The sequence below is a fragment of the Bufo bufo genome, chromosome 2, assembly GCF_905171765.1.
Source record: "Bufo bufo chromosome 2, aBufBuf1.1, whole genome shotgun sequence".
In the NCBI taxonomy this organism is placed as follows: domain Eukaryota; kingdom Metazoa; phylum Chordata; class Amphibia; order Anura; family Bufonidae; genus Bufo; species Bufo bufo.
This window is the reverse complement of record NC_053390.1, coordinates 607116968-607139181: the sequence shown is the minus strand read 5'-3', so window position 1 is coordinate 607139181 and position 22214 is coordinate 607116968. Positions and strand designations below refer to the sequence as shown.

Here is a 22214-nt window from a genome sequence, read left to right as displayed (position 1 = left end):
GTCGGAAGAAAACTGTTCACATGGCATATGATGGTGTTGTGATTGTGACTAGAGATGAGCGAATAAAAAATAAAAATTGGCAAATTTTTTTAAAACAATTTGCTTCGATACAAATTTATATATGAACTCAGCCTTAAAGGGCAATGTTAGCGCCAAGAAGAAGCGCAGTCCTTTTACACCGTCGTCAGCTGATTTCACATAGATGTCTACAGAACCTGTTCTATTAAACACTTATACAAGTAGAGCCCCCCAACAGATTGGAGAGGGTGTCAGCAGTAAGTTTGTGTTGACATCACTGATTATTTTGCCCTTCCTCTGATCTGTCAGAACAATAACCCCCAAAAAATGAATCCTGTCTGTGGAGCATCCGCCTTCACTCGGTCAGCATTTGGTCAGTAATCCATCAGTATTGCTAATGCCAAAAAAACAGGAGTGGATCCAAAACAGAGATGACACGTGAATGGAATATTTGCATGTCTTCTGTGTTTTGTACCCACTCCTGCTTTTGGCTACCAAATCACAAGCCAATTCTGATGGGACCATACAGACCTCACAGATACTACACAGACAGGATCCGTTATCCATCTCATTTTTCCTTCCTTCTGACAGATCAGAAGGGTCAAATAAATGATGATGTCAGCCAGGCCGAAAGGAAAAATAGTGGCCCAGTCATGAAGTGAGGAGGGTGGGAACAGCATTAGAAGTCCTCAGAGTGGCCCTATGACATAGTGGTGAGGTGGAAGCAGCATGAGGAGACCACATAGTGGCACAATGACAGTGTGGAGGTGGCACTAGCATCAGGAGGCCACAGAGTGGCAAGGTTACACAGTGTGGAGGTGGCAGCAGCATAAGGAGACCACAGAGTGGCAAGGTGACATAGTGTGAACGTGGCAGCAGCATCAGGAGGCAACAGAGTGGCAAGGTGACATAGTCTGGAGGTGGCAGCAGCATGAGGAGACCACAGAGTGGCAAGGTGACAAAGTGTGGAGGTGGCAGCAGCATCAGAAGACAACAAAGTGGCAAGGTGACATAGTGTGAAGGTGGCAGCAGCCTGAGGAGACCACAGAGTGGCGAGGTGACATAGTGTGGAGGTGGCAGCAGAGTAAGGAGACCACAGAGTGGCAAGGTGACATAGTGTGGAGGTGGCAGCAGCATCAGAAGACCACAAGGTGACCTGGTGACAGAATGGGGAGGTGGGTGGCAATACCAGTACCAGCTGAAGGTGGTGGGTGAAAGAAGGAGCACTTGGCATCAGATGTGTGGCATCAGACGGGTGGCAGCATCATAATAGTAGCTCAGTCAGGTAGCCTGAAGAAACCAGTCTCTTTTGTCAAGGTTTGGGTGAGGTAGGATGGATGATCTAATCTGATGCATCAGGCATTGGTGGGTGGAAATCCTGGCTGATCCACGCCTGATTCATCTTGACAAAGGTCAGTCTCTCCACATCCGCTCTGATTCCACACTACTGGCTGGGCAGGACAGCTTTTCCAAGGCAAACTCAGCCAGTTGCGGCCACAAATCGAGTTTGGCTGCCCAGTAGTGCAGGGGATCTTTGATGTGGGATGGCAGGGTGCACTCCAAGTATGCGCAACCTGCTGGTTCAGGTTCTGCTTTATGTCTATCTGCTGCTGCTGGTGAGTAGTTTAGTTTTACAAGTGGAGTCAGAACCCCAAAGTATACTGAATTACCTGACCACAGTGTGGAATTTAGTTTCATTCAATTTTTTTCAACCCTTCTAACAGATAAATTAACATCCTATTTCAGTTATTTTAAACAACAGCCGATATATTTGCTACCTTTGCCATGATTAACAACTACTGTAGCTCATGCTCCTGTAACCCTTAGGGTCCATTCACACGTCCGCAATGTGTTTTGCGGATCCACGGATCAGCAGATCCGCAAAACACGGACAGCGGCAATGTGTGTTCCGTGTTTTGCGGACCGCACATTGCCGGCACTAATTGAATATGCCTATTCTTGTCCGCAATTGCGGACAAGAATAGGACATGTTTTATTTTTTTCGGGAACGGAATTGCGGAATTAATGGGTCTGTGGAACGAAATTGCGGACATGTGAATGGTCCCTTACAAAGATTCTTTAAGGGACAATTTACATGGACCAATACATAAGGCAATTATTGGGAAAGAACCATTTGTACCATTTATTCAGACTACTGTCAAATGGTTCCACTGAATTTACATGCCAGATCATCGCCTCTGTATTGAGATGAATGATCGTTAATATGACCATTCACCCCCATACAAATTCATTGATGGCAGCAAATTGCTGTGTGCACAGGATGATATCGTGCCGACAAGTGCTGATATGTGCTCATAAATGATGGATCACCTGACAAACAAGTGTTTTGCTCGGTTGGTGGGTAATCGGCAACAAATTTACACAGAGCAATTTTCGACTACTAACATTTTACGAATGCTTGCTCCCAATAATTGGCCCAATAATATGCCCATATAAATGTAAATCTGTCAGCAGTTTTAAGCAGGCTAAACTGCTGACAACACTATTTGGAAACTGGAATCTTTTGTGGAGTATTTGTTATCAGGCGTAGTAACAATATGAACTTTTATTATGCCAGATTCTGCTCATTAAGTGTCCAAGGAGGCGGAACTTCCCTGTGAAGTGCAATCTGCACTTTGTAGTGAGCTCTTTCACAGCACCTCTCCTCTGAGTGAATCCAGTAGTGGTCTTATGTTTGTTTGCTACATCTGTTATTTAGAGCAGAAAAGAGTGACCGTGAAACAGCTCAATGTAGAGAGCACTGGACAGTGAAGCAGAATTTGGCAGAATAAAAGTTCATACTCACACTACTGCAGATAATAAAAGCACCACAATGGCTATGCTTATACAGCTTTCCCTAGCCCCTGCCTAGTGCTGTCAGCAGTTTAGCATGGTCCAAAATGCTGATAGATTTCCTTTAAATTCATGAGTGTGCAGCACTAGTGTCTATGCTGGTGTCGTCAGGAAGTAAGAGAACCGTAATAATGTGCAACATAGCAAACTAAGGGTCCATTCACATGTTCGTAGTGTATCCGAAAATTGCGGATCCGCAATACACCCGGCCGACACCCTATAGAACTGCCTATTCTTGTCTGCAATTGCGGACAAGAATAGAACATGTTCTATTTTTTTCGGGAGCCCCGGACCAGAAGATCGGGGCCGCAGTCCGGAAATGCGGATGCAGACAGCACACTGTGTGCTGTCCGCATCTCTTCCAGCCCCATAGAGAATGAATGGGTCCGGATCCATTCTGTAACGTTACGGAACGGACCCGGACCCATTCAATTGACGTGTGAATGGACCCTAACAGTTTCAGCATTGATAATTGGATGTATGCTTTAACAGATATTAAGGGAGGGAGATAGATTTGTTATTCCAGTGTTAATTTAAAAGTCTAAATTAATCAAAAAATTTTTTAGGTTAACGAGTACTCTAACATAGCTTACGTTGTTATGTTTCAGATTAAATATGACTTTTTGTATGAGAAACAGTATGTATGCTGCCTGGAGAAATGGACCAGCCACGTCCACCAGAAAGTCTACACAACCTTTATTCTAGTGATCCTGTTCCTCCTTCCACTAACATTGATGCTTCTGCTCTACAGTAAAATTGGTTATGAACTCTGGATTAAGAAACAAGTTGGAGATGCTTCAGTTCTGCAAACTATCCATGGCAATGAAATGTCTAAAATATCCAGGTCAGTTAATGAGTTGCTTTTTGTAACTGATATTGAAATAACTCTGCTATATTTTACGCCTGTTGGTTCCTTAGCCATAGCCATAATTATGACTAAGGGTCATACAAGCCCGAATTTCTTAAGCAGTGGTATGTTCCTGTGTCTATGATGGATATATTACCCTGACTTAAGGCTATAAAGGCTATGTTTTTGGATGATGAATTTTCCTTCACTTTCTAATGTAATGTCCGACCCCTCCACACACAAATACTGGATTGCACTTTTCTCTATGGGAGTAATAAAATTGTACAAATAGAACAGTTCACCAAATGTTTTTATGCATAATAATATTGTTTTAGTGGGCTTGAAGATTCAAATTAAACATAATATGTGCTTGGGAACATACGCTGGGTGCACTTAAAATCATATTAAATTCCTAATAACAGTATGCTCCCCATCTCAGGCCCCCTACATTCAGCTTCCGCTGGTGGCAGCTCTAGATATTATTGTGCACAATAGTTTGATTCTAATAATGATGTTTTGCGTCATATCACTGGCAAATAACATAAGTAAGAACTATGAATTTCGGTGATATCTTTGATGGACTGTTTAAAGGGAATGTGTCATCAGAAAATGGCCTACTGTTCAAATCATGTTTTTATGTTAAATGGAACCTGTCATCAACTTTATGCTGCCCATACTAATGGCAGAATAAAGTAGAGACAGGTGAGTTGATTTCAGCGGTCTGTCATTTAAAAGTTAAAAGTAAGTGGTTGCCGAGAACCAACATCTGGAACTTATAAATAAACGACCGACTGGATTGATCCCAAACTAAGGAGCATATAGGTGAGCCCTATAAAACCCTAAGAGCTCTCCCTGACTGCTATGCACATGCAAAGGTCTCAATGGTAGAAGATTGCATGCCCACGTACCTAAGACTGTGTGACACCAGAAAACCCTATAATAGTGAGGGGACACGACCACCGGCTCCCTGCACTTAATACGGACGGAGTCAGGGTCACCTAGAATCAAGCCAGCAAGGAAACACAATAAAGGAAAAGACTTATCTGAGCAAACAGCAGCAGCAGCCTCCAGCAGTGAGCACTTCATCCAGGAAGTAGCATAAACTGCAAAGTGAGGCAGTATGGGAGGGAATATAAAGGAAGATGATTAGTCTAAATAAGTGACACTTGGCAGAAGGAAACGAGATGACAAAGTGAAACCAAAACAAAGAACCTCATACAAGAGGTAGAGAAGAACGTCTGTCAGACCTTCTCACAGAACTGGCGGTGACAGTACCCCTCCCTCTATGGGTGGACTCTGGACACTCAGAGCCCACCTTCTCAGGATGAGACCTATGGAAAGCCCTGATGAGACGAGTGGCCTTAATGTCCGCCACTGGGACCCACATCCTCTCCTCAGGACCATAACCCTCCCAATGAACGAGGTACTGAAGAGAACCGCGGATAATGCGAGAATCCACAATCCTAGAGACCTGAAATTCAAGATTACCATCAACAAAAATTGGAGGAGGAGGCAAAGAGGAGGGTACAGTGGGTTGGACATAAGGTTATAATTGGGACCTGTGAAAAACATTATAAATCTTCCAAGTCTGAGGAAGATCAAGCCGGAAGGCAACGGGATTGATGACGGACAAGATCTTGTAAGGCCCAATAAACTTAGGACCCAACTTCCAGGAAGGAACCTTCAGTTTGATATTCTTTGTAGACAACCACACCAGATCACCCACATTCAGGTCCGGACCAGGCACACGTCTCTTATCCGCCACACGCTTATATCTCTCACTCATCCTCTTCAGATTACCCTGAATCTTTTGCCAAATAAATGACAAAGACGAGGAAAATCTCTCCTCATCAGGTAAACCAGAAGACCCCTCTCCAGAGAATGTCCCAAACTGCGGATGAAACCCATATGCACCAAAGAATTGTGACTTATCAAAGGACTCCTGGCGATGGTTATTTAAAGCAAACTCAGCAAGGGACAAAAAAGAATACCAATCCTCCTGATTCTCCGCCACAAAACAGCGCAGATATGTCTCCAGATTCTAATTGACGCGTTCGGTCTGACCATTCGACTGCGGGTGAAAAGCAGAAGAGAACGACAACCGAACCCCCAAGCGAGAACAGAAGGCCTTACAGAATCTGGAAACAAATTGCGTGCCCCTATCAGAAACGATGTCTGAAGGAATGCCATGCAATTTAACAATGTGATCAACAAACGCTTGCGCCAGCGTCTTAGCATTGGGTAACCCAGGAAAGGGAATGAAATGCGCCATTTTGCTAAAACGGTCCACTAACACCAGAATCACAGTCTTCCCCGAGGAACGAGGCAGGTCCGTAATGAAGTCCATGGACAAATGCGTCCAAGGACGGGAAGGAATGGGTAACGGGAGGAGAGAACCCGATGGCCGTCTTACGAAGAGCCGGCCACCAGAATCTCCGAGCAATGAGATCCACTGTGGCTCTACTCCCCGGGTCACCAGCAAGGAAAGTATTGTAGTGCTCCTTAAAAACCTTGTGCCGTAAAGCGAAAGGCACAAACAACCTCCCAGGAGGACAAAGATCAGGAGCCTCTGCCTGGGCTGCTCTGCCTCCAAATCAGGATAAAGAGCAGAGACGACCACCCCATCAGCCAAAATGGGACCCGGGTCTTTAAAGTTCCCCCCTCCCGGAAAACAACGTGACAGGGCATCCGCCTTCACATTTTTAACCCCAGGGCGGAACGTAGCAACAAAATTAAACCTAAAAAAGAACGAAGACCATCTGGCCTGTCTCGGGTTCAGACGCTTGGCCGATTCCAAGAAGCCAGATTCTTATGGTCGGTAAACATGGTAATAGGGTGTCTGGCTTCCTCTAACCAATGGCGCCATTCCTCAAAAGCTAATTTGATGGCCAACAACTCCCTATCTCCCACATCGTAATTTCTCTCTGCAGAGGAGAGTTTCCTTGAGAAAAAGGCACACGGTCGCCATTTGGCAGGAGAGGGACCCTGAGACAAGACCGCACCCACACCCACCTCAGAAGCATTCACCTCAACAATAAAAGGTAGACAGACATCAGGTTGTACCAAAATGGGAGCGGAAGCAAAACTCTCTTTAATAGTAGAAAAGGCTTTAAGCGTATCTACCGACCACGAGGAAAAATCCACCCCCTTTTTAGTCATATCAGTGAGTGGCTTAACAACAGAGGAATAATTCAAAATTAACTTTCTGTAATAATTGGCAAAACCCAAAAACCGCATCAGCGCCTTCTGATTCTCAGGAAGCTCCCAATCAAGCACAGCGTGGACCTTCTCAGGGTCCATCCGAAAACCAGAGGCGGAGAGAAGAAAACCAAGAAATTGAATCTTCGGAACCGCAAACACACATTTTTTCAGTTTAGCGTACAATTTATTCTACTGCAGAATCAGCAAGACCTGACATAGGTGGTCCCGATGAGTCTTGAAATCAGGAGAAAAAAATCAAAATGTCATCTAGATACACCAGTACAAATTTCCCCATCAAATGATAAAAAATGCTGTTCACAAAATGTTGGAAGATGGCCGGAGCATTCATCAAACCAAAGGGCATAACCAAATTCTTGAAATGACCCTCAGGGGTATTGAAGGCCGTCTTCCTTTCGTCCCCTTCCCTGACCCTGACTAGGTTGTATGCCCCTCTTAAATCCAACTTAGATTTTTTTTAGCCCCAACAATCTGGTTAAACAGTTCCAGGATCAGAGGAAGCGGATATGGGTCACGAATCGGGATACGGTTAAGCTCCCTGAAACCCAGACAAGGTCTTGAGGGAAGCATCTTTTTTCTTAACAAAAAAAAAAAACAGCGGCAACAGGTGACTTCGAGGGTCGGATGTGTCCCTTTCTCAGGCTCTCAGAGATATAAGTACGTATAGCGACTCTTTCAGGTTGGGAGAGATTGTATAATCGTGATTTTGGCAGCTTGGCGCCTGGGATGAGATTAATAGGGCAGTCGTACTCCCAGTGAGGTGGCAACTCCTGGACACCACTCTTGGAAAACACATCAGAAAATTCAGAGAGAAAAGATGGCACAGTCTTAGTAGAAACCTCTGAAAGAGACGCCGTGAGGCAATTCTCTCTGCAAAACTCACTCCAACCATTTATTTGCCTTGCTTGCCAATAAATGGTGGAGTTATGTTTAGTGAGCCAGGGTAGCCCCAACACTAGAGGAGTAGGTAATCCGCTTAAGACGAAACATGACATATCCTCAACATGAGCGTCACCCACAGTCAAACGGATATTGTGAACTATGCCCTTTAACGATCTTTGAAAAAGTGGAGCGGAATTGATAGCAAAAACAGGTATATCCTTTTCCAAAGTGCACACCTGGAAACCATGCGTTGTTGCAAATTGATTATCAATGAGATTGACAACTGCTCCACTATCTACAAAAACCTCACAAACAATGTTCTTACCCTGGCAGGTAGGAGAAAACGGGAACTACAAGCAAATGGCAAACCTTCAATTTCCGCATCCACCTTGCCAATAGTAGCAAATGGAAAGTTTTTCGAGGGTTTCTTTTTTTTTTTTATTACCCTCAGAAAACTCCATGAATCTCCTAGAGGGGCAAACATTAGCCAAATGATTACCCCCACAACAGACTCAAACCCTCCTCTGAGAGCTGAATCCTCTACTATCAGAGGCAAGCAAACCCAGCTGTATGGCCTCCTCCCCACTGTCCTTGGGCTGAATATGACAGGAAAGAGTAGTCTCCTCTCTCTCTCTAAGACACCTGTCAATACGAACAGCTAGAGACATGGCAGACTCTAACGACGCTGGTCTCTCATGAAAAGCAAATGCATCTTTTAATCTTTCTGAAAGACCATGGAAAATTGACTTCGGAGTGCAGCATCATTCCAACCAGTATCAGCTGCCCAACCCTCGAAATTCAGAACAATATATCTCTGCGGACTGTTTACCCTGGCATAAAAGACCCAGTTTAGATTCAGCCAGAGCAATACGATCCGGGTCATCATATATCTGCCCCAGGGCTACAAAAAAGTCATCCACCGATCGGAGGGGCCGTACCCCCACCGGCAACGAAAAGGCCCAAGACTGAGCGTTACCCCTGAGCAGCAAGATGATGATCCCTACCTCATCACCAGAGGAATGGGGAAGTAGGCGAAAATGGAGTTTGCAAGCCTCTCTAAACCGAACAAAATTCTCACTACCCTCGGAGAACGTATCCGGAAGCGAGATCTTAGGCTCGGAACAAACTCCATGAACGCCAGCAGAACCGGTCACCTGAAACTGAGACACAGTTTTACGGAGATCTGCTACCTCCAGCAAAAGACCTTGCATGTGGTCAATCAAGGCTGAAACCGGATCTATGCTTAAGACGGTTTTGGCGGTTTATAATGTCATGGGTGAAGTTGCAGATAGCTGGAACTTATAAATAAATGATCGACTGGCTTGATCCCACACTAAGGAGAATATAGGTGAGCCCTATAAAACCCTATAAGCTCTCCCTGACTGCTATGCACATGCAAGGGTCTCAATGGTAGACGATTGCATGCCCACGTACCTAAGACTGTGTGACACCAGAAAACCCTATAATAGTGAGGGGACACGACCACCGGCTCCCTGCACTTAATACGGACGGAGTCAGGGTCACCTAGAATCAAGCAAGCAAGGAAACACAATAAAGGAAAAGACTTATCTGAGCAAACAACAGCAGCAGCCTCCAGCAGTGAGCACTTCATCCAGGAAGTAGTATAAACCGCAAAGTGAGCAGTATAAAGGAAGACGATTAGTCTAAATAAGTGACACCTGGCAGAAGGAAATGAGATGACAAAGTGAAACCAAAACAAAGAACGTCATACAAGAGGTAGAGAAGAACATCTGTCAGACCTTCTCACAGAACTGGCGGTGACACCCACCTGCTGATGACTGACAGTCTTCTACCTAGATTTCTCCCTTTCTCTCTAAGAGAGAACTACCAATCATCAGCAGATGGGCGGGGAGAGCAGGAGATTATGAATAACCATGACTCTTCTCAAGTAGATTTGACTCTTTTCAAGGCCTGTGCTGGTTCTCGGCAACCGCTGAAATCAGCGCATCTGTCACTATTTTATGCTGCCCTCAGTGAGGTCAGCATAAAGTTGATGACAGGTTCCCATTAAACATATTTTTTTGAATTGTGTGGCAAGTTTATTTTCCAGTTATTTAGTTGTTTTTCCCTTTAATAATTAACTTTAACCATTAACCTTAATTATTACCTTTTAATGTGAGATACTGTAAAAATACAGAGCGCAATAGTGCCCACTAAGGACTAAGGTCATTGTAAATGCCTAATGCACTCTGGAGATCTTTTTAGGAAGGGCTAGGAAAGGCCATTAAGCTGAAAAAGTTCCATGCATATAACAGCATCTTCAGCTCCACTGAGGATTGATCAGGTAAGATGATATCTTGTGAATATCTCTCCCTTGTATTACCATGAAGCATCAGCCATATCCCAGGTCGACGGGGGCTCTCTCTACATATAAATCAAAATTCTGAAATTTTAGCTAAGCAAATCTGAACAATGGCTAAAATGCTCTGAAACATTCAAAATCTAAATTTATTTTCTGTGTACTCTTAAATAAATGCTTCTAATATCTAAGTCACCCCCTTTACAAGTTGGAGCATTTTAAGCAACAAGAAACATCAAATACCAGCCATTAATTTCCTGGCATTGTCAGAAGACTAAAAGCACCATTTTAAGCACCCAAATTCTGTAAATGGAGAGAATATCTATCTTTACTAAGGAGCAATTATTACTGATTATTTTCCTCTCGCCATTCACAGAGTACAAACATCTCATGCTGACTGTGCTAATTTACACCCACAAGTAAAAGGAACTCCTGGGTGTAACGGGGCATCCAAGCGGCCAAGAACCATGCAGCCATGCAAATCACGGCAGTATTCCATTAGCTCATTAGAAACAGATTGGCATACAGCATTCATTGTTAATGACTTTGTGGTAATCCACACAACCCACTGGGCCATTAGCAAAACCGTTGCCATAGTCACAGTTTACACAAAACTAAACGTATTATATATCAAAACAACCAACACAAAATAGACAGACAATTTTAATAATCTATTTTGGTGTCAGTTTGCATATTTAAAAACTAAAATCCAATAGGTTGCAAACAAATTTTTTTTCCATAGATTTAACAAAATAAAACTAAAAAAAGGAAAAAAAATCCTTAAAAAACACAAAAAAGGCTTAGATGTCAGGCACAAAAAATACATTGTGAGCAATATTTTGACAATCCAACAAAATAAAAAAGTTACCTGTTAGGACTAGAGATAAGCGAATTTCTAAAACAAATTGATTTGTCAGAACAATAACCCGCCAAAAAACAGATCCTGTCTTTGGAGCATCCGCATTCACTCGGTCAGCATTTGCTCAGTAATCCATCAGTATTGCTAAAGCCAAAAAAAAAAACAGGAGTGGATCCAAAACAGAGATGACACGTGAATGGAATATTTGCATGTCTTCTGTGTTTTGGCTGCTTTTGGTTACCAAATCATATTTTGATGGGACCATACAGGCCTTACAGCTGCTACACAGACAGGATCGATTGTGCGTCTCATTTTTCCTTCCTTCTGACAGATCAGAAGAAGGGTCAAATAAATGATGCTGTGAACCAGGCCAAAAAGGCAACATAGTGGCCCAGTCATGGAGCTTGAAAAATCCACAGAGTGGACTTTTGACATAGTATTGAGGTAGCAGCAGCATGAGGAGACCACAGAGTGGCATATTCACATAGCGTTGAGGTGGCATGAGCATGAGGAAGCCACAGAGTGGCCCAGTGACATAGTGTTGAGTTAGCAGCAGCATGATGAGGCCACAGAGTGGCAAGGTGACATAGTGTGGAGGTGGCAGCAGCATCAGGAGGCCACAGAGTGGCAAGGTGACATAGTGTGGAGGTGGCAGCAGCAGCATGAGTAGGCCAAAGAGTGGCCCAGTGACATAGTGTTGATTTAGCAGCAGCATGAGGAGGCCACAGACTTGCAAGGTGACATAGGGTGGAGGCGGCAGCAGCAGCATGAGTAGGCCACAGAGTGGCCCAGTGACATAGTGTTGATTTAGCAACAGCATGAGGAGACCACAGAGTGGCAAGGTGACTAAGTGTGGAGGTGGCAGCAGCAGCATGAGGAGGCCATGGAGTGGCACAATGACAGAATGTGGAGGTGGCAGCAGCAGCATGAGGAGACCCGAGTGGTGAGGTGGCAGCAGCATCAGGAGACTACAAAGTAACCCGGTGACAGAGTGGGGAGGTGGATGGCAATAACAGTACCCGCTGACGATGGTGGGTGTAAGAAGGAGCACTTGGCATCAGATGTGTGGCATCAGGCGGGTGGCAGCTAGAGATGGCCTTGTGGTTCACCCGGCGGTCATTTTGCAGCAAACTTTTCTCGTTCGCGATTCGCCAAACATGCGAACATATGGCAATTCGCCATATTCTTTTGCATTGCGCCGAACTTTGACCCATAACACATCCATAAGGTGGGACAGGACAGCCAATTGAGACGTTTCAGCACATGGACACACCCCCACCCTGTAACAGAACCCGATCTGTCAGCCATTTTACATTCTGTGTTTTGCCAGTGTAGGAAGAGGTTGCTTTGTGGAGCAGGGACAGACTGTTAGGGACACCAAACGCTAGCTAATAGGGCCACAAAAGTCCTTTTAGGACTGGCATAGGTGTGCTATCGATAGGTGTGATAAACTGAGGGGTGTAATATACTTATAATATTCTTTCTAACATAGAAAGTATATTATAGTGCATTTGTATAGTGCAGCAGTTGTGTGCGGTTCTGCTGCGATACTGCAGCTATATAGAGGGACAAATGCTATTGGAATAACTAATTGCAACTGGTGTGATATACCTGTTGCCCCCCAAAAAACTGATTGAGGGGTGTGATATACCTATAATATACTTTCTAACATAGAAAGTATTATAGTGCATTTGTATAGTGCAGCAGTTGTGTGCGTTTCAATAGGGACAAGCGTTTCTCCCAGAAGGGCATCCCAGAGCTATATGGCCAGAGCTATGGCATCCCAGAGCTATGTGTGCCAGAGATATATATTAAATTGCCGCTGAACGTGGCCGTATAGCTCTTGGATGCCCTTCTGGGAGAAACGCTTGTCCCTATATATACCTGTGGTATCGCAGCAGAACCGCACACAACTGCTGCACTATACAAATGCACTATAATATACTTTCTATGTTAGCCAGCAGCATGGAAGGGAAGGGGGTGTGGTTATCTTGACTTGGAGCAAGGAGGCCACTGCCTCCATGACTTCAAGCCTGACTAGAGAAGCTCGCCGGCAGGGGATAAAAGAACACTTTCTGAGCTTTAGCCACATCGGCCTTGAGGAAGAAAATTATCATTGAAAACATGCTGCTGGCTACTGTCAGGTACTGCTGTCGGCTTGGGATGGTTTTTGGCGTTGACACTGTATTACTCATACAGCCAATGCATTCCAATACAGAAGTATTGGAATGCATTGTAAAGGATTAGATCCCCAAAAGTTCAAGTCCTAAAGTGGGACAAAAAATAAAGTGAAAAAAAAGGTTGAAAAATAAAGTTTTCCCCCCAAAAAATTTAAAGTTTCAAGTAAAAATAAACAAAAACGTCATTTTCCCCAAATAAAGTAAAAAAAAATTGGTAAAAAATAGGGGTAAAAAAAAAAGTATACAGTCGTGGCCAAAAGTTTTGAGAATGACACAAATATTAGTTTTCAAAGTTTGCTGCTAAACTGCTTTTAGATCTTCGTTTCAGTTGTTTCTGTGATGTAGTGAAATATAATTACACGCATTTCATACGTTTCAAAGGCTTTTATCGACAATTACATGACATTTATGCAAAGAGTCAGTATTTGCAGTGTTGGCCCTTCTTTTTCAGGACCTCTGCAATTCCACTGGGCATGCTCTCAATCAACTTCTGGTCCAATTCCTGACTGATAGCAACCCATTCTTTCATAATCACTTCTTGGAGTTTGTCAGAATTAGTGGGTTTTTGTTTGTCCACCCGCCTCTTGAGGATTGACCACAAGTTCTCAATGGGATTAAGATCTGGGGAGTTTCCAGGCCATGGACCCAAAATGTCAACATTTGGTCCCCGAGCCACTTAGTTATCACTTTTGCCTTATGGCACGGTGCTCCATCGTGCTGGAAAATGCATTGTTCTTCACCAAACTGTTGTTGGATTGTTGGAAGAAGTTGCTGTTGGAGGGTGTTTTGGTACCATTCTTTATTCATGGCTGTGTTTTTGGGCAAAATTGTGAGTGAGCCCACTCCCTTGGATGAGAAGCAACCCCACACATGAATGGTCTCAGGATGCTTTACTGTTGGCATGACACAGGACTGATGGTAGCGCTCACCTTTTCTTCTCCGGACAAGCCTTTTTCCAGATGCCCCAAACAATCAGAAAGAGGCTTCATTGGAGAATATGACTTTGCCCCAGTCCTCAGCAGTCCATTCACCATACTTTCTGCAGAAGATCAATCTGTCCCTGATGGGTTTTTTTGGAGAGAAGTGGCTTCTTTGCTGGCCTTCTTGACACCAGGCCATCTTCCAAAAGTATTTGCCTCACTGTGCGTGCAGATGCTCTCACACCTGCCTGCTGCCATTCTTGAGCAAGCTCTGCACTGGTGGCACTCCGATCCCGCAGCTGAATCCTCTTTAGGAGACGATCCTGGCGCTTGCTGGACTTTCTTGGACGCCCTGAAGCCTTTTTAACAAGAATTGAACCTCTTTCCTTGAAGTTCTTGATGATCCTATAAATTGTTGATTGAGGTGCAATCTTAGTAGCCACAATATCCTTGCCTGTGAAGCCATTTTTATGCAACGCAATGATGGCTGCACGCGTTTCTTTGCAGGTCACCCTGGTTAACAATGGAAGAACAATGATTTCAAGCATCACCCTCCTTTTAACATGTCAAGTCTGCTATTTTAACCCAATCAGCCTGACATAATGATCTCCAGTAGGGATGAGCGAACCCGAACTGTATAGTTCGGGTTCGTACCGAATTTTGGGGTGTCCGTGACACGGACCCGAACCCGAACATTTTCGTAAAAGTCCGGGTTCGGGTTCAGTGTTCGGCGCTTTCTTGGCGCTTTTTGAAAGGCTGCAAAGCAGCCAATCAACAAGCGTCATACTACTTGCCCCAAGAGGCCATCACAGCCATGCCTACTATTGGCATGGCTGTGATTGGCCAGTGCAGCATGTGACCCAGCCTCTATTTAAGCTGGAGTCACGTAGCGCCGCACGTCACTCTGCTCTGATCAGTGTAGGGAGAGGATCAGCTGCTGCTGTTAGGGCGAGATTAGGCAGGGATTTATTTACTGAAGTGATCGATATACAGCTGTGTATCATACAACCTCTGCTATTCAATTGCTCACTGTTTTAAGGCTGCCCAGAGCGTTTTTCAGTCACTTTTTTCTGGGGTGTTCGGCAGCCATTTTGTGTCTTGTGGTGCGCCAGCACAAGCTGCCACCAAGTCCATTTTTAACCATCAATAGTGTGTTTTTTTGTTTTTTTTTTGCTATATCCTACATCAGGGGCTTGGCTGTGCTTGCTATTTTATTGAGGGGTAAAATACAATTGCCAAAATAGCAGTACCCTAAATCTGGTGTTTCAGCTGTGGCTAGCCAATTGTAATACTGTCTGCTGTCTGCCGAAGCACAGTTTTTGTTCTGGGTTGAAATACAATTCCCAACTTAGCAATTCCCTAAATTAGTGGTTTCTGCTCTATCAGGCCAAGTTTAAATCTATCCATAAAAGGGTATATTAGATTGAAGGTGCGGATAGGGTCATCCTCAATAACTTCACACGCTACCGTGCATTTCCAAGTCTAATTCTGTCCGTAAAAGGGATACCTGTCATCCAGCGCCTAAATACTAGGCCTGCAATTTATATTCAGCTAAATCTGTCGTTACTGCTGTGCCTGTATTAGTGTAATACGGTACCTAAATAGATAGCCAGATAGTGTTAGGTGCCTGTAAAAAAAGGCCTGAATTTAAATTCAATACATTGGGCCAAATAATTTTTTTCTTATTGTGGTGAACGGTAACAATGAGGAAAACATCTAGTAAGGGACGCGGACATGGTCGTGGGGGTGTTAGTGGACCCTCTGGTGCTGGGAGAGGACGTGGCCGTTCTGCCACAGCCACACGTCCTAGTGAACCAACTACCTCAGGTCCCAGTAGCAGCCAGAATTTACAGCGATATTTGGTGGGGCCCAATGCCGTTCTAAGGATGGTAAGGCTTGAGCAGGTACAGGCATTAGTCAATTGGGTGGCCGACAGTGGATCCAGCACGTTCACATTATCTCCCACCCAGTCTTCTGCAGAAAGCGCACAGATGGCACCTGAAAACCAAGCCCATCAGTCTGTGACATCACCCCCATGCATATCAGGGAAACTGTCTGAGCCTCAAGTTATGCAGCAGTCTCTTATGCTGTTTGAAGACTCTGCTGGCAGGGTTTCCCAAGGGCATCCACCTAGCCCTTCCCCAGGGGTGGAAGAGATAGAATGCACTAACGCACAACCACTTATGTTTCCTGATGAGGACATGAGAATACCACCTCAGCACGTCTCTGATGATGACGAAACACAGGTGCCAACTGCTGCGTCTTTCTGCAGTGTGCAGACTGAACAGGGGGTCAGGGAGGAAGACTGGGTGGAAGATGATGCAGGGGACGATGAGGTCCTAGGCCCCACATGGAATGAAGGTCGTGCCACTGACTTTCAGAAGTCGGAGGAAGAGGAAGTGGTGAGACCGAGCCAACAGCGTAGCAAAAGAGGGAGCAGTCGGCAAAAGCAGAACACCCGCCGCCAAGAGAGTCCGTCTGCTACTGGCCACCGCCATCTGGGACCGAGCACCCCAAAGGCAACTTCAAGGAGTTCCCTGGCGTGGCAGTTCTTCAAACAATGTGCTGACGACAAGACCCGAGTGGTTTGCACACTGTGCCATCAGAGCCTGAAGCGAGGCATTAACGTTCTGAACCTTAGCACAACCTGCATGACCACGCACCTGCATGCAAAGCATGAACTGCAGTGGAGTAAACACCTTAAAAACAAGGAACTCACTCAGGCTCCCCCTGCTACCTCTTCTTTTGCTGCTGCCTCGGCCTCTTCCTCCGCCTCTGGAGGAACGTTGGCACCTGCCGCCCAGCAAACAGAGGATGTGCCACCAACACCACCACCACCTCCATCACCAAGCATCTCAACCATGTCACACGGCAGCGTTCAGCTCTCCATCTCACAAACATTTGAGAGAAAGCGTAAATTCCCACCTAGCCACCCTCGATCCCTGGCCCTGAATGCCAGCATTTCTAAACTACTGGCCTATGAAATGCTGTCATTCAGGCTGGTGGACACAGACAGCTTCAAACAGCTCATGTCGCTTGCTGTCCCACAGTATGTTGTTCCCAGCCGCCACTACTTCTCCAAGAGAGCCGTGCCTTCCCTGCACAACCAAGTATCCGATAAAATCAAGTGTGCACTGCGCAACGCCATCTGTGGCAAGGTCCACCTAACCACAGATACGTGGACCAGTAAGCACGGCCAGGGACGCTATATCTCCCTAACTGCACACTGGGTAAATGTAGTGGCGGCTGGGCCCCAGGCGAAGAGCTGTTTGGCGCATGTCCTTCCGCCGCCAAGGATCGCAGGGCAACATTCTTTGCCTCCTGTTGCCTCCTCCTCCTACTCGGCTTCCGCCTCCTCTTCTTCCACCTGCTCATCCAGTCAGCCACACACCTTCACCACCAACTTCAGCACAGCCCGGGGTAAACGTCAGCAGGCCATTCTGAAACTCATATGTTTGGGGGACAGGCCCCACACCGCACAGGAGTTGTGGTGGGGTATAGAACAACAGACCGACGAGTGGTTGCTGCCGGTGAGCCTCAAGCCCGGCCTGGTGGTGTGCGATAATGGGCGAAATCTCGTTGCAGCTCTGGGACTAGCCGGTTTGACGCACATCCCTTGCCTGGCGCATGTGCTGAATTTGGTGGTGCAGAAGTTCATTCACAACTACCCTGACATGTCAGAGCTGCTGCATAAAGTGCGGGCCGTCTGTGCGCGCTTCCGGCGTTCACATCCTGCCGCTGCTCGCCTGTCTGCGCTACAGCTTAACTTCGGCCTTCCCGCTCACTGCCTCATATGCGACGTGCCCACCAGGTGGAACTCCACCTTGCACATGCTGGACAGACTGTGCGAGCAGCAGCAGGCCATAGTGGAGTTTCAGCTGCAGCACGCACGGATCAGTCGCACTGCGGAACAGCACCACTTCACCACCAATGACTGGGCCTCCATGCGAGACCTGTGTGCCCTGTTGCGCTGTTTCGAGTACTCCACCAACATGGCCAGTGGCGATGACGCCGTTATCAGCATTACAATACCACTTCTATGTCTCCTTGAGAAAACACTTAGGGCGATGATGGAAGAGGAGGTGGCCCAGGAAGAGGAGGAGGAGGAAGAGGGGTCATTTTTAGCACTTTCAGGCCAGTCTCTTCGAAGTGACTCAGAGGGAGGTTTTTTGCAACAGCAGAGGCCAGGTACAAATGTGGCCAGCCAGGGCCCACTACTGGAGGACGAGGAGGACGAGGATGAGGAGGAGGTGGAGGAGGATGAGGATGAAGCATGTTCACAGCGGGGTGGCACCCAACGCAGCTCGGACCCATCACTGGTGCGTGGCTGGGGGGAAACGCAGGACGATGACGATATGCCTCCCACAGAGGACAGCTTGTCCTTACCTCTGGGCAGCCTGGCACACATGAGCGACTACATGCTGCAGTGCCTGCGCAACGATAGCAGAGTTGCCCCTATTTTAACGTGTGCGGACTACTGGGTTGCCACCCTGCTGGATCCCCGGTACAAAGACAATGTGCCCACCTTACTTCCTGCACTGGAGCGTGATAGGAAGATGCGCGAGTACAAGCGCACGTTGGTAGACGCGCTACTGAGAGCATTCCCAAATGTCACAGGGGAACAAGTGGAAGCCCAAGGCGAAGGCAGAGGAGGAGCAAGATGTCGCCAACGCAGCTGTGTCACGGCCAGCTCCTCTGAGGGTAGGGTTAGCATGGCAGAGATGTGTAAAAGTTTTGTCACCACGCCACAGCTAACTGCACCACCACCTGATACGGAACGTGTTAGCAGGAGGCAACATTTCACTAACATGGTGGAACAGTACCTGTGCACACCCCTCCACGTACTGACTGATGGTTCGGCCCCATTCAACTTCTGGGTCTCCAAATTGTCCACGTGGCCAGAGCTAGCCCTTTATGCCTTGGAGGTGCTGGCCTGCCCGACGGCCAGTGTTTTGTCTGAACGTGTATTCAGCACGGCAGGGGGCGTCATTACAGACAAACGCAGCCGCCTGTCTACAGCCAATGTGGACAAGCTGACGTTCATAAAAATTAACCAAGCATGGATCCCACAGGACCTGTCCATCCCTTGTGCAGATTAGACATTTATAACTACCTCCCCTTAACCATATATTATTGTACTCCAGGGCACTTCCTCATTCAATCCTTTTTTTATTTTCATTTTACCATTATATTGCGGGGCAACCCAAAGTTGAATGAACCTCTCCTCTGTCTGGGTGCCGGGGCCTAAAAATATCTGACAGTGGCCTGTTCCAGTGTTGGGTGACATGAAGCCTGATTCTCTGCTATGACATGAAGCCTGAATCTCTGCTATGAGACCTCTCTCCTCTGTCTGGGTGCCGGGGCCTAAAAATATCTGACAGTGGCCTGTTCCAGTGTTGGGTGACATGAAGCATGATTCTCTGCTATGACATGAAGCCTGATTCTCTGCTATGGGACCTCTTTCCTCTGTCTGGGTGCCGGGGCCTAAAAATATCTGACAATGGCCTGTTCCAGTGTTGGGTGACATGAAGCCTGTTTCTCTGCTATGACATGAAGCCTGATTCTCTGCTATGGGACCTCTCTCCTCTGTCTGGGTGCCGGGGCCTAAATATCTGACAATGGCCTATTCCAGTGGTGGGTGACGTGAAGCCTGATTCTCTGCTATGATATGAAGCCTGATTCTCTGCTATGACTTGAAGCCTGATTCTCTGCTATGACATGAATCCTGATTCTCTGCTATGGGACCTCTCTCCTCTGTCTGGGTGCCGGGGCCTAAAAATATCTGACAGTGGCCTGTTCCAGTGGTGGGTGACGTGAAGCCTGATTCTCTGCTATGCCATGAAGCCTGATTCTCTGCTATGGAACCTCTCTCCTCTGTCTGGGTGTCGGGGCCTAAATATCTGACAATGGCCTGTTCCAGTGGTGGGTGACGTGAAGCCTGATTCTCTGCTATGACATGAAGCCTGATTCTCTGCTATGACTTGAAGCCTGATTCTCTGCTATGACATGAAGCCTGATTCTCTCCTATGGGACCTCTCTCCTCTGTCTGGGTGCCGGGGCCTAAATATCTGACAATGGCCTGTTCCAGTGGTGGGTGACGTGAAGCCTGATTCTCTGCTATGACATGAAGCCTGATTCTCTGCTATGACTTGCAATTCATCTGATCACTCTTCATAACATTCTGGAGTATATGCAAATTGCTATTATAAAAACTTAAGCAGCAACTTTTCCAATTTCCAATATTTATCTAATTGCCCGGCACCCAGACAGAGAAGAGAGGTGTCATAGCAGAGATTCAGGCTTCATGTCATAGCAGAGAATCAGGCTTCATGTCATCCAACACTGGAACAGGCCGTCTTGCGGCAGGCCAGGAAAATCTCTGGCCATTTTAGAAGATCTTACACATCCATGACTCGCCTTGCTGACGTTCAGCGGCGACACCACCTGCCCTTCATATATCTGATTTGTGGCAGCCCGACACGCTGACACTCCACCTTGTATATGCTTGATAGGCTGCTCTAGCAATGTGGCGTTAAAGACTACCTGTACGAACTTTGCAGAAGGACAGGTTCTGGGGAGCTTGGTTTCTTTTCACAGCGCCAGTGGCTGCTCATGCGCGATGTATGCAGAGTTCTGTGGCCATTTGATGAGATCACCAAACTGGTCAGTCGCAGCCAGGGCACCATCAGTGACATCCAAGGGAGCACCCAGGAATTATGTCTAGGGGGGTCCGAAAGGCAAAAAATGTGGCATGTGTAGCGCTCTGTGCTGTTTCTTTTGCCTGATCATTTGTAAAAGCCCTGAGTGGAAAAATGCGGCGCGCATTCTGCCCCGTGCAAATTTTTTAGCCCTGCCCATTATTAAAAGTCCCTCCTAAATATAATAGGCCACTCCCAACAAACACTGTACATCTGAAATTCTATTGTTGAGGCCTGTCTCTACACATCATACGGAGAGGGAAGGGTGTGTCCTGGCTACACTGCCTGCTTAAAGGGACACTGACAGGGCCAATAAGCATATTGAGGTATATATATGGCAGTACAGGTCTTATAATGGGTATTACAATCATCTAAGTATCCCCCCTGTCCACATTATACATACAGTAAACTTAAGTTTTATAACCTGCTCCAACGGACTTCAATCTGCCCAAGGGGCGGCGTTTCACCTCTCTTGCGCCCAGCCAGCCTCCCCCAACTGCCGCTTTGAAGCGCCGCCCAGCTCATGAATATTCAGTTTGCTGGGCGGCTTCTGCGGTCCCCGCTCTGAAGCGCTGCGCTTAACAGTGCCCGGGGCATGCGCCGGATCTTGTGAAGTCCGGTGCAGTAAGCGCCGCCCAGCTCATCAATATTCACTTCGCTGGGCGGCGCTTACTGTCCCTGACTTCACAAGATCCGGCGCATGCGCAGGGCACTGTTAAGCGCAGCGCTTCAGAGCGGGGACCGCAGAAGCCGCCCAGCAAACTGAATATTCATAAGCTGGGCGGCTCTTCAAAGCGGCAGTTGGGGAGGCTGGCTGGGCGCAAGAGAGGTGAAAAGCCGCCCCTTGGGCAGATTGAAGACCGTTGGAGCAGGTTATAAAACTTAAGTTTACTGTATGTATAAGGTGGACAGGGGGGATACTTAGATGATTGTAATACCCATTATAAGACCTGTACTGCCATATATATACCTCAATATGCTTATTGGCCCTGTCAGTGTCCCTTTAACATTATACAATAAACAACAGCAGGCTACAGCCAAGAAGCTCCTCCACTCTCCACTCTCCTCCCTCCCCAGATGCTGCTCAAGGCTTGTGGTTCCTTCCACCATCTGCCACCCACCCCTGGCCTGCTGCCCCCCTTGGCTGTTCTCACCCAGCTCTGAATCCTCCTTCTGAAAATGGCAGGAGGAGGAGCCGGAGCATCTCTTCTCCTATATAGCGCCACATGCCTCTTACATCCAATGATGTCACCTTTGTTGTAGACGTTCTCTTTCCTCATCTTCTCCATTCAGACCAGACCGCCATGATGATTTTTCAGCCATCTCCCATCTCTGCAGAGATTGACACATTAGTTTACCACATTTCCATCATCTTCACATCTTCTGAACACCCTTTCCTGCCACCCCCAATACTATAC

General features: G+C 46.6%; 1 protein-coding gene across 1 annotated transcript in view; it reads left to right on the top strand.

The window, feature by feature from the left end:
- The window catches only part of QRFPR (pyroglutamylated RFamide peptide receptor), a 150373-nt gene that overhangs the window by 71022 nt on the left and 57137 nt on the right, over positions 1 to 22214 (top strand). The window contains exon 4 of the mRNA XM_040419877.1: positions 3480 to 3715. Within this exon, the coding sequence (XP_040275811.1) occupies positions 3480 to 3715 (236 nt within the window). The remainder of the gene's footprint in view (positions 1 to 3479; positions 3716 to 22214) is intronic.